This window comes from Grammomys surdaster, unplaced genomic scaffold (genome assembly GCF_004785775.1).
Source record: "Grammomys surdaster isolate TR1022 unplaced genomic scaffold, NIH_TR_1.0 806, whole genome shotgun sequence".
In the NCBI taxonomy this organism is placed as follows: domain Eukaryota; kingdom Metazoa; phylum Chordata; class Mammalia; order Rodentia; family Muridae; genus Grammomys; species Grammomys surdaster.
The window spans coordinates 1,900,311-1,913,652 of NW_021605225.1; the positions used below are offsets into that span (position 1 = coordinate 1,900,311).

Here is a 13,342-nt window from a genome sequence, read left to right on the forward strand (position 1 = left end):
GAGAGGGAGAGGGAGAGAGGGAGAGGGAGAGAGGGAGAGGGAGGGAGAGGGAGAGGGAGAGGGAGAGGGAGAGAGAGAGAGAGAGGGAGAGAGAGAGAGAGAGAGAGAGAGCAGTATTGAAATATTGCCCAGTCTATGGGAGATGGTTTACAGGTCACACTAGCCCTGAGACAGAACAAGTTGTAAATTCAGATTTATCCTGTGATTGACAAATTGGGGTGCATTGAGCTACAAAACTGTAAAGTCTTGGGGGAGTTAAAAATTAGAATATGGATTGCTAATAACTGTTTGTATAGCAGAGATTCTCAAGTTAACCAGTCCATCACACTGGGCCTGGGGGAGCAACTGTAACCTAAGCTCCATAGCCAACTGAGGTCAGATGGTCTGAAGCTCAAGGCCTGCACAGGGTACAAAGTGAGTTTGAGGCCAGTCGAATGGAGCTGACAAGTTGGTGAGACTTAGTCTCAAAAATAAAAATATAAAAATTTAATCCCAGCACACTGAAGGCAGGTGGATCTCTGTGAGTTTGTGACCAATCTGATCTAGATAGCTAGTTCCAGGACAGTCAGGACTATGTAGAGATTCTATCTCAAAAACTAACTAACTAACTAACTAACTAACTAACTAACTAAAATACACACACACACACACACACACACACGCTGAAGGAATGGTTCAGCAGTCAAGAGCACTTTCTAGTCTTGCAAAGGACCTGGGCATGGGTCCCAGCATGCACATATATGCACATACATGACAGGCATTACAACTGTGTCTGTAACTCCTGTTCTAGGAACTCTGATGCCCTCTTCTGGCTTTCTCAGACACTGTGTGCACATGATGCAAATGCAAATATGCAGACAAACATTCATATACACAAAATAAAAATTAATCTGGAAAGATGGTTTGGAGAACTTGCAGCTTTTGTGGAGAACCTGGCTTTGATTCTTGTTTCCTACATGGTGGTTCATGCAGATCTCCAACTCCAATTCTAGGGTGGGTCCATGTTCAACATCCTCTTCTGACTTCTACAGGAAACAAGCTTGTGTGTGGTGAATAGATACACATACATGCTGCTCAAATATTCATACACATAAGACCAATAAATAAATCTAAAAAGCAGACATACATTTTAAAGAGTTAGGAATATAGATCATGAATAGGGACTTTGTGTAGCATGAACAGGACCTTGAGTTAAGTGCTCAGTACAGTGGAAAACACTGCTTACACACGCAGAGCTACGCCATGGGGGTGTCGAGAAGCTGCTACAATGCTAACAATAGTTGTGCAGCAGTTTATGACTTTAAAGAATACATTTTGTATGTTTTTTTAACTATCCTTAAAAGAGATTATTAGCTACATTTTTTACCCCATCCCTCTATAGTTAGACCAAAGGCATAAAAGCTGAGTCTTCTGCCATCAAATCAAGTGTACTATGTACCACCCAGTTCTGCTTTTAGCAGGATATTTTTTTGTTGTTGTTGCTGTTTTTCGAGACAGGGTTTCTCTGTGTAGCCCTGGCTGTCCTGGAACTCACTCTGTAGACCAGGCTGGCCTCGAACTCAGAAATGTGCCTGTCTCTGCCTCCCAAGTGCTGGGATTAAACAGATGTGCCACCACTGTCCAGCGGCAGGATATTTCTAAAGTGAGATGGATACTGCTGGAAACTGAGTTTTGAGTTGGCGTTAACCCTTTGTCATCTGCCTTTCATCAGGTCTCAAGAGACAGACGTCTGAGGAGCCGAGGTGGAGCCCCTTTGCCTGTCTTAGTGATGGCCCTGTACGGAAGAGTGTTTGAAAAAGATCCTCCACGCTTAGGGCAGGGACCTGGGAAGTTGCAATGATTGCCTTCACTGGGGACTGTCAGGATTAGCCTGGCAAAGAGTGGGGCTGTAAATGTGAGAGAACAAGGGTCTGCAGTGTTCCATTAGAAGAAACAGTGTAAGCTGCTGAAAGGGCAAACCAAATGAAACGAAACAATAAAATAAAAAGCAGTAGGGGTGCTATGGCTTGCATATGATTTGTTACCTCCGAAATTCATGATCAAATTTAATTTCCATTGTGAAGGACTAAGAGAGTGGGACATGTAACAGGCTCTCAGACTGTAGTAGTCACCGAAAACATAGCAGAACTGATTCTGTGTACCATTTAGGCTGTAAAACTCAGCACACAGGCACTTGGCAAAACTAAAACAATGGCCTAATCCATCAAAGCCCATACAGTCCTGGGAAGGTCTCTAAAGGCACTAACTTTGCTTTTTACCTCCTATAGTTCAGCTTTTGCCTAACTGGCCTTGTTAATTGAAGTATGTGAACCCAGAACTTTTGTGACTGTCTCTCTGTGTGTGTGTGTGTGTGTGCGTGCGCGCACGCTTAAAAGCTTACTCTGAGAAAGGATCAGGGCTATACTAGGATCCTGAAAACTCAGTGTAGTCGCCAGCTGTCTAATAGTGACTATTGGCTTAAACTCATGTCTGGGCAATCTTCTCTAGTGGATACCCTAACAGCAAGACACTTAATTCAACAACAGCTTTTAGAAGTGATTCTTTCAATAATCAGGGGGGAGACCCATAGTTGAATACTGTGGCTTTGTAGCTGTGTTTTGTGGTGGGCCTAGGATGGGGGCAGGGTCTGGCACAAGAGGCATGGCCTAGCACATAGCACCACTCTGGGACTCTGTTAAGAAAAGAGCATCACCAGATGTGTGTGTTATGGAGTTTGTGATCCCTGGGAAAAGACCATAGACTCAATCCAATTGTACTTAAAAATATTTATTGATTAGCTGCTAACAGGAAGGATGAACAATCTCTGAGCCAAATATGAGATTGCCTTGAAGGAGAGGTATGGGGAAGGCCTTTAAAATTTTAGTTTTTATTTATTTTTTATTTATTCAATTTACGTCCTGATCGCTGCTCCCCTTCCTGTCACTCCTCTCCCCTTTTCCTCTGGGAGAGTGGACACCCCACCCCCCAGATATCTCCCCCATCCTGGCACATCAAGTCTCTGCAAGGCTAGGCACATCCTACCCCACTGAGGCCAGACAAGGCAGCCCAGCTAGAAGAACATATCCCATGTACAAATAACAGCTTATGGGACAGACCCTGCTCCAAACGATCTTTACATCTGCTACATATGCACAGGGGCCTAGGTCTAGCCTGTGTATGCTCTTTAGTTGCTGGTTCAGTATCTGAGAGCCTCCCCCCCCCCCAGGGTCCAGGTTAGTTGACTCTGTTGGTCTTCCTGTGGATTCCCAGTCCCCTTCAGGGTCCCCAGTCCTAGAGAAGGACTTTTAAAAGGGAAAACCACAGGAAGACCTTCAATATCTATACCAGCAAGCATAAACTGTTCTGTTCTGCTAAGTGGTTAGGCAACTCAAAACAATCTTTGGTTATCTGTGTAAGCAAGTTACAGAAGCAAAAAAGCAGTTAGTCATATCATAACAAGTAGATGGTCATGGTTGTACATTTGGGGTGTGTGTCACTGAATCAGAGTTACTGGGAATTTATCATCCAGGGACTGGAGTCACAGACAAAGGGCTGGTGGGTACCAAAATGGATGCCTCGCGTACGATGGAGCTTCTTTAGCCATAAGAGTTGGCCCTTGTCTTCAAACTAGAACCATGAGCCAAAGTCAAATCTCTTTTCTTTATAATGCACCTGGTATACAACACTGTGTTGTCAGTAAATGAAAACAGGCTACCTTAGGGAAGGCATATACTTGGGATAGCATAAATTTGTTAACTGGAAGTGCATCCAGCTTTGATGTATGTGTTCATGTATATGTAAATACAGAATGTGGAATCTGTATTTAAGTAAGAAGAGGATTTCCTTTGCAGGAACTGCTCTGTTGTATACAGATAATGATTCCATCAGGTGAAGGCTAATTTCATGTTACCTTGATTAGACATGGATGCTCAGTGGACTGATTAAACATTTCTGAGTATGTGACAGGGACATTTCTGAAAGGCAGTAGACCTTAAAATTGGTAAGTTGAGGCTGCAGAGATGGCTCAAAGGTTAGGAACACTGGCTGCTCTGGAGGACCCAGGTTCAATTCCCAGAACCCACATGGCAGTTCACAACTGTCTGTAACTCCTGTCCCAGGGAATCCGACTCCCTCACACAGATAGGCAAAACATCAACGCACATAAAAATAAATGAATTCCTTTTTTAAAATTGGTGTGCTAATCATGGGTGGGGAAGGGCCCAGAGAGGCAGACACAGAGGGCAGGAGGCCCAGACACTCAAGGGGCAAGGGTGCAACGCTCTGAGAAGCCACAGATGCCTAAGAAAACAGCCCACCTTTGGTTGGCTGAGAATGGACCTCATCGGCAGAAAACAAACCAGCAGTGTGATGGCTTTGCACCTGAGCCTGGCAGATGTTCCTGGATGTCAGTTACTTACTAGTTTAGAGCCCAAGGATGCTGACGTTCCAAACATGTGCATTACACCCACAGCTCTATGCTTCCTCCTGGTTGGTTAGTTCTCAGAAACCCTTGGATGTATGAAGATAGAGCTCTGCCTGTTCCAAAGGCAGTGCTTGCTACAGTTGCTTATTACTCTCCTGGAACCCTTGGGAGACACCTTTAGCTAAAACAATTATTCTGGGTGCTGGGGTATGGGGGTGAGGGGGCTCTGATCCGAGACAATCTTCTACACCATAGAATGCAAAACCAAATGTGGCCAGCAGAGGGCACTAATATGAAAAGAAGTATACTAGGGCTCTGGCCGACTTTAGGCCAGCAGTTCTCAACCTGCAGGTCCTGACACTTTTGGGGTTGTCTTATACCAGATATCCTGCACATCACAGATATTTACATTATGATTCATAACAGTAGCAAATTTACTAAGTTATGAAGAAACAACGAAAATAATTTTGCAGTTGATGGTCACCACAACTTGAGGAACTGTATTAAAGGGTCGCAGTGTCGGGAAGGTTGAGAACCACTGCATTAGACATTTGCAAGCTAACCCTTCATTGGCATTAAAGCCTACTTCTTCCGTATTCCAACAGTTACAGAAGACCAGCTGAGGCATCCAGACTCATGAACCAAACAACTACTGGATTCTTCCAACCTTTGTTGGTAGACAGCCATTGTTAAACAGTCTGGAACACAGTCTGTAAGATATTCTAATAACCTCGCTCTCTCTATATATACATTTATGTAAATATATATATATATTTTTTTTTCTATAAATTCTGTTCCTCTATGGAACTATGACTAATACAGAACTCATGTTTTTCACATTTATCTAATTTTGTTTTTGAACTTTTTCACAATTGAAAATTCATCTATCTTAGTTAGGGTTTTCATTGTTGTAAAAAGACACCATAACCACAGCAGCTTCTATAAAGGACAATACTTAATTGGGGCTGGTTTACCGGTTCTGAGGTTCAGTCCATTTTCATCATGACAGGAAACATGGCAGCATCCCGGCAGGCATGGCACTGGAGGAGCTGAGAGTTCTACATCTTCAGCCAAAGGAAGTCAGGTGCAGACTGTCTCCAGGCAGCTAGGAGGAGGGTCTAAAAGCCCACCCCCACAGTGACACACTTTCTCCAACAAGGTCATACCTTCTAATAGTGCCACTCCCTGGGCCGAGCATCCAAATTACCACAGTAGCCTGTTTTCTGTTTTCCCTTTTATTGCTTCTAATCACCCTCCACTCCATACCACACTTTCTCACTGCAACTCTTTCTCCTCTCATCTCTTTAACCTTGTTTTTCCTCTTTGTCTGTGCACGCTTATGTGTGTGTATGGAGGGTTAAGTGCATGGTACTTGTGTGTGAATCTGCGAATCTGCATGTTTGGAGGGTTGTGTGTGTATGTGTGTGTGTATGGAGGGATATGTGTATGATGTGTGTATGTGTGTATGAGTGTGTGCATGCGCCCGTGTGCGTGTACAGACATATGGAGAAGCCAGAGAATAACATAGGCTGTCCTGCTCTATCACCTTTCACATCATTTCCTTGAGACAGGGTCTCCCACTGAGCCTGGAGTCAGGCTAGAGGCCCAGAAGCTCCAGAGCTCCTTGTCTCTTCATTTTTACATTTTAAAATCCCAGCCTGAGGTTTTTACTCTGCCCATGATTATCAAGTTCCCAGAAAACAAACACTCATTAGTCCTTTGTATTTACAATAAGCCTTAAGCAGCACAAGAACTGGGCACCTGCCTACCCTCCATGCTGTCATAATCTATTTCCCTATCGATAACCCCATTATTACTACTATGCTTCATCGGGTCTGCTCTTAGCTCCAATTGGGCAGCCTCAGGTCCATGCTTACCTCTCATATAACCCATGGCCGCTCTCCTTTCTCCTCTCCTGCATGCTCTTCTTTTATCCCATGGTGACTTCTTCCTTTTCCTCCTCGAGGTCCTGTCTGACCCAAGTTAGCAGAACCTCAACCCCACCCATGTCTCTGGCTTTCTCTGCTCCATGTGTGTTCTTATGGAGTCTCCTTGATCCTTTCTTCAAGGTGAATCTTCTCGTCCTCTCTTTCTCTCTTCCACCCCCCTGATTGGAATTGGAAGTCCAGTCCTATTCTCTCTCCTGATCAACCACTGGCTAATCAGCTTTTATTGACAAATCAGAGAATAAATAGGGAGCAATGTTTACACAACATTGAGACAGGGCATTCTTAAAATAAGCATTACAATGCCATGTCTGGATTGCAACCAGATATAGGGACAGAGATATCTGTGTTTGAATAATAGAAGGATAATCCTTACACAGTGCACAATAACATGCCTACACATATTCATGTCCTAAATTTAAAAAATCTCTGTGGGTTTGTGTACAGTCACAAAATTGTAAAGGGGATCGTGGAAGGGGAGAGAGATCTTAAGGAAGGGGGGGGATGATGAAAACTGAAGATATGTAAAATGAGGGCAGAAGGAGGGGCCAACTGGGAAAAGTAAGTGAACTAGCTGAAGTAGGTAAAAGGAAGCCGGGAGAGGAACAACTGAAATCTTGATCCACAGGCAGCAGGAAGATAGAGTGAACCACAGGCCTGGCTTAAGCTTCTGAAACCTCAAAACCTACCTCCTGTGACACATTTCCTCCAACAGGGCCACACCTAATCCAACAAGGCCACACACCTGCCATAATGCCACTCGCTGTGAGTGTGTGGGGGCCATTTTCATTTAAACCACTACAATTACCCTTTCTTTCTTCCTTCCCTCTCATGAATCCTAATATACATCATTTGTAAATATACAAGGTGAGTTTTGTATACAGTCATTGACCTTAAAGAACAAGGATGTGTATTAGGTAACTGTGAATACTTTATGGTTATGCAAATGGTTCCAGTGTAGTTTGTAAGTTAGTAATAAAGGAACAAATTATTTTCTTCAGAACCCTTTCATTTTTCTCTGAAGCTACTACTGTAGTCCAAATGTACTGACTCTACCTTGCAGCACTCAGGGGTTTATTGTGGCTTGTCCTTGTCCAGAGGTTCCTCAGGGCCACCTCACCTTTCCCCTAGTAACCTTTAGCCAATTTTGCTTGGTCCTGAGAGTCCTCTTCCAGGTTGATCATTGATTAACTGTGGGAAAAGTTATTGGTTTTTTTGCTCAACTGAGAACACGTGAATTCTCTGGGTTATATGATGACAGTTGAGGTTCACTGAATTCAGAGACACCTCTTAAACCTACTGAAAGTGACACAAGATTCCTAAACTTTCTTAAGTGTTTTTTTTTTTAAATCTACTATAACACTTCAGTACCTGGAAGTCAGCAACAATCTGGGAAATAGGAAATGCTCTGTGGTATGTGTAGTCCCATTATTCTTCAGTTCCTTCTGCAGGAACGATATGATCCTCAGCTCTAGACATGGCAGGAAACCACAGCTTTGATTCCTTTATCCGTGTGAGTCATGGTCAAATTCCTTTCTTGCGGACTCATGTGAGTTCCTTCTAGACTTCTTAGGCTCCCAGACAATTATCTGGAGAGGACCATGGTGACCTCAGCTTCCTCAATATTGTTCAGCTTGTTACAGGCACAATTGTGCAGTGTTTTATTAAAGAAGGCTTTAAACTCAGACCTTAGAATCATTTCTCAGCTCTTTTTTCTTCCTTCCTCCCCCCTCCCTCACCCCAGTGTGGAGGTTGGAATAAAAATGGCCTCCATATGCCCACAGAGCAGGTGTAGCTTTGTTGGAGGAAATAGCTCACTGGGTAGGGAGTTTGAGGTTTCAAGTCCAGGCCAGGCCCAGTATCACTCTCTTCTTGTTGCCTGTGGAATAGATGTACAACTTTCAGCTACTCCTCCAGCACTGTGTCTACCTGCACGATACTATGCTTTCCATCATGATGGTAATGGACTAAGTAAATCTTTGAACTGCAGGCCAGCCTCAACTAAAAAAAAAAATTTTAATAAGAGTTTCGTGGCATGGTGTCTCTTCACAACAACAGAAGCCCTAAGACAGTTGATTATTTTAGAAACAGAGTCTTGTTACATAGCCCTAGATAGCTTGGAATTCACTATGTAGACCACTCTGGCCTTGAGCTCATAGAAACCAGTCTACCTCTGTCTCCCAAACACTGGCATTAAAAGTATGAACCAGGGGGCTGTAGAGATGGCTCAGCAGTTAAGAGCACTGACTGCTCTTCCAGAGGTCCTGAGTTCAAATCCCAGCAACCACATGGTGGCTCACAACCATCCATAATGAGATTCGATGTCCTCTTCTGGTGTGTCTGAAGACAGCTACAGTGTACTCATAAATAAAATAAATAAATCTTTAAAAAAAAAAAAAAAAAAAGTATGAACCACCATGCCTTGCTTCATTTCTCAGCTCTTGCTCATCATGACAAAACAACTGAAATCTTGAAACTACCTTTCCCCTTTCCTTTATGCTTTTTCTAAAAGCATAACCCATGCTTTTAACTATCTTTTACCCACTCTACACACCCACCTCACCATCAGCACACACACACACACAGACACACACACAGACACACAGACACACACCACAGTTAACCTTTTCACTTTATTTACCATGACTTACATGCTAGGAATGGTGGTTCATGCTTTTAATTCCAGCACTAGAAAGGTACTAGTGGTTGGATTTCTGTGAGTTCAAGGCCAGCCTGATCTATACAGTGAGTTCCTAGACTGCCAGAAATACATAATGAGGGCCAGTTTCACCCCCTGTACCTATACCCGAAGAGTTAAAAAAAAACAAATGAAAAGCAAATTGTCAGGTCCAGAGGAAACTCCAATTCCCCAAACTCCGAAAGGCAATCCAAATATCCAGAAATGGGGTCAACTTAGACCATAGAGGATTTCTGAGGTTAGATAAAAGCCAGCTTTTCCCCAGGAATGTGAGGCTGGTTCCACTGTACCAAAAGATTCATTTCCCTTATGTCTGGCAGAAAGGACATATGTCTACTTTTGGTGCCTATTATCATACCAAACCTCATGCTGGTCTATAGGCTGCCTCAGTATCTCAAGTACCTGTTTCTCATCTTAAACTCCATGTTATTCCTCACCTCCTCCCTTACTCTAAACTCCCTCCAGCTCAGAAACTTCCCTGTTCTTCATAGAACCCTTCTCTCCCGCCTCTCTCTCCTATTGCATTCTCTGTCTCATGTTGTTTTCCCCTCTCTCACAGATAGCCCTGGCCATATTCAGTCTTTCTCTTTCTTCTCTGGACTCTTCCAGATGCCCTGGCTGCTGCCTTCCTCATATCTACAATAAAACCTTCCCCTTTGTGCTGGTTTGAATAGGAATGGCCCCATAGACTCTTGTGTTTGAATGTACAGCTCATAGGCAGTGGCAGTATTAGAAGGTCTGGCCTTCTTAGAGTAGGTGTGGCCTTGTTGGAGAAATGTGCAACTGTGGGGGCAGGCTTTGGGGTATCATATGATCAGGCACTGTGCAGTGTGGCACACAATGTCCTTCTGCTGCCCACAGATTAAGACGTAGGACTCCCAGCTCTCCAGCATCATGTCTACACTGCCACACTTCCGTGTTTCCTGCCAAGATGATAAAGCAATAAACCTCTGAACTGTAGGGCAGCCCCAGTTAAATATCTTCCTTTATAAGAATTGCTGTGGTCATGCTGTCTCTTGCAGTAATAAAACACTAACTAAAACACCCTTAACTGTACCATGGAGCACTCAATTATCAGGTTATATGCAAATGATGAGCTTTGAAAACTTCAGGTCACACAGTCTTGCCTCTCTCTCTCTTCCAAACTCCATGAAGAACAAAACCTATGGCATTATCTAATATTTCTGATACTGCAGAACATAACTAGTTAGACATTTTTTTTCCCTTATGAGAGTTAATTCAAAATGTTAAATAAAAAACATAGGGCATTATTGTTTGGGACTTAGGCTCTCTGTTCTGGGCTCCAGTGAGACAAGACTAAAATCTTCCATACCAAGGAGTCAAGCCAAAATCTTCCATACCAAGGAGTCAAGCCGCCAAGCTAAAACTCTTCAGCTTATCCTACATATCCTTTGAAAAATCAGAGTTATCGTCGAGGTGACACCACTGCTAGGTGTCAAACCCAGGAAAAGCAGCCGAGGTGCCCATTAACTATCTAAGTGGATGGTAAACTTCAGGATCTTCCTACATCCCTCAGTCCCTACCTGTTACAGGGTATGGCTGGCATGCCCCACCCTCTACCCTAAACTTCTCCAGCCCAGGCTCTGGGCTGCCTTCTCCCACCTGCACTTCCCTATATAATCCAGCCATTTTGGTTACCTAATCTTTTTTTCGTCTACCCTCTTGGTCAATCTCTTGGTCCAGGCTGCCTGCCTTGGTTGGCGACTCTTCTTCCCTCTTTCCTCACAAGGCACAGCTCCGTCTGCTCATGCTCATTTGGAGTCTCCCAGATGATCCTCTGACTATGATCTGCCACAGATCTACAATAAACCTCCTCCTCCATCTCACCTAGGAGCAGTTATGTCCTTCCCTTTGTAATTTCTTTTTACATTCGACCACAGAGACCCAGCCAGCCAGTCTCTCTAAAATCAGCAGTGACCAGCCCTCTGCTTTTACCCTTTCTCCTAGAAGCCAACTGGAGCAATCCAATGTTATCCCAGCTCTTTCTTCTACACAAGGCCGTGAGCCTGCCTCCACCTTCTGAGGAAAGTGACTCAGAAGGACTCCCCTTCTGCTCTGTTCCAGCTACATCAGCCTCGCTCTGTTTACATAAATAGGATTCTCGATAAGACTCTTACTCATGCTTTTGGATATATTCCTTTCTTCTGATCACCTTTCTCTCTTAACCCTCGTGTTCAAATCTATGTGAAAACATTGTTTATTAAAGACAGGCCTGGTGGCTCACATCTCTAATCCCAGCACTCAGGAGGCAGAGACAGGTGGATCTCTTGTGAGTTCGAGGCTAGCTACGGAGGGAATCTCAGAGCAGCCAGAACTACACAGAGAAACCATATCTCAAAAAAAAAAACAACAAAAAAACACAAACAAACAACAAAACCAAAAAGACATCTTTTATTAGTCTCCCAGCCCCAACCTCAAAAGTGTTTGTACTCAGTCCATAAGAAGCTAAGTTTGTTTCATGAGATGAAGTTTGACCAATTCTAGAACTGAAAATACAATCAATAAAGGTCTTTAAACCAAATTGTCATTTTGTTTCATGACAAAAACACATAATTCCCAGTGGCAACATTGAAAATTATAAAGGTAGCCAGAGCTGCAGCTCGACGTAGAAGATTTACAGAGCACGCATGAGGCTCTCAGCTTGGGACACAGCATCATTACAAAGACAAAAATATATTCTTACATGACACACAACTCTGTGGGTCACAGTAAACTTAGTCAGAGAATTGCTCCGATGTTATATGCTATGAAGTTTAGCAGGAACACAGAGGCCAAAGTCTAATCTCTCCTCACAAACCTGTACACAGCTGTACACTGCTCCAAGTTCAGAGAGCGAGTGGCACTGGGAGCCTACTTGACTCTCGTTATTGTCTTCTTTTCCCTAGTGTATGGTTCTGTCTGCTTCCATGGCCAGGAATCATCCTTTCTTAGATCCTTGTGAGACCTGCTGCCTGGGTTACCACTGTTTTCTCAGCAAAGACCAGAGGAGTATAGGAGTATAAGTCCATTCTCTCTCTCTCTCTCTCTCTCTCTCTCTCTCTCTCTCTCTCTCTCTCTCTCTCTTGAGTGTTACCCTGTACTTTAGATGTTTCTCAAACTTGTGAACATCAACTCTCTGCCAGAGTAGGGTAGGGTAGCCCCCCTCTTTCTAGGTGAAGTTTTGCTGTACACTTTAGATCATTCTCAAACTTTTGAACCTCCTGCCTAGATGCCTGGATGATTGGTGTATGCCACCATGCCCAGACTAATGTGATCTTGCCCCTTTTCTAGGCAGAGTTATGTCCATTTTCTCCTCAAAAAGCAATGCGCTTCATCCTTGCAGGTCAGTCTGGTGAAGTCTGAAAGTTTCTATGAACATTTCTCAGCATTTAGAGCCTTTTTACTATAGATATCACCCCTGGAATGGTCTCAAAGAACAGACTGCCTAGCTTAGCAGGCTACAGAAGAACAGATCCCAGGGAATATCACAGACATCAAAGATCTAAAGACCTAGCAGAAGAGTTCAAAAGAAGCTACTCGTGCCTCCAAGAGTTGCAACCTTTGAAGTCTTGCTGCTGTTGAATTATGGCTAGTAGTCCAGGAGTGTCAGATTGAAATGCTGGGGGTGTGCAGGACTATGGGAAGCGTTCTCTAGTCCTGTGGTGGGCCCTCAGCCTCTCACCAAGTCTCTCCTCAGTCTGTTGTGCTCTATAGAGCCTCCACTTTTCCTTTGTTGCTTGCTGAGACAAAAACAAGGCAGTGGAGGTGAGTAAGTATCCCCCTTGTCAAGTTTTGAAGATGAGCTCATTATACCTTCTCTTCTCAACCCTCTGTGGCCCAGGAGCTTTAGGGGATTTTTAAAATCTGTTTGTCATGAAAACCTGGTAGGGCTCCTCAAGATAAAATTCACACTGACAAAGGGATGAGACTCCTTCAGTCCCTGCAGAATTTTCACTCGTGAGAGGTTCCACAGCATACTTTTTGCCTGTTCACCCACCATGGGTAGTGTTTTTTTTGTGGAGGGACAGCTCCAGCATACGGCTCTGTTCTGAGACGCTGTTGTCTCCTGTGCCTTTCTCTGCAGTTCAAAGGATTACAGACTGTTCTATGACTGGATTCTCAAGACACATAGGGGATTCTTTCTTGTGAGATCCTTGGTAAACATCATACACTTTAGACAGAGAATTCAGTGCGAGATTCTTTTAAAAATAGTTTGAGCCAGATATGGTGGCACAAACCTTTGATCACAGTGCTTGGGAGACAGAGGGAGGTGGATTGCTATGAGTTTCAGGCCAG

At 43.8% G+C, this 13,342-nt stretch overlaps 1 protein-coding gene across 1 annotated transcript in view; it reads left to right on the top strand.

The window, feature by feature from the left end:
- Positions 1-2,011, top strand: part of LOC114633984 (vascular non-inflammatory molecule 3) — a 14,591-nt gene extending 12,580 nt beyond the window's left edge. Inside the window, exon 7 of the mRNA XM_028782604.1 lies at positions 1,712-2,011. Within this exon, the coding sequence (XP_028638437.1) occupies positions 1,712-1,840 (129 nt within the window). The 3' untranslated portion in view covers positions 1,841-2,011. The remainder of the gene's footprint in view (positions 1-1,711) is intronic.
- Positions 2,012-13,342: the final 11,331 nt, after the last annotated feature.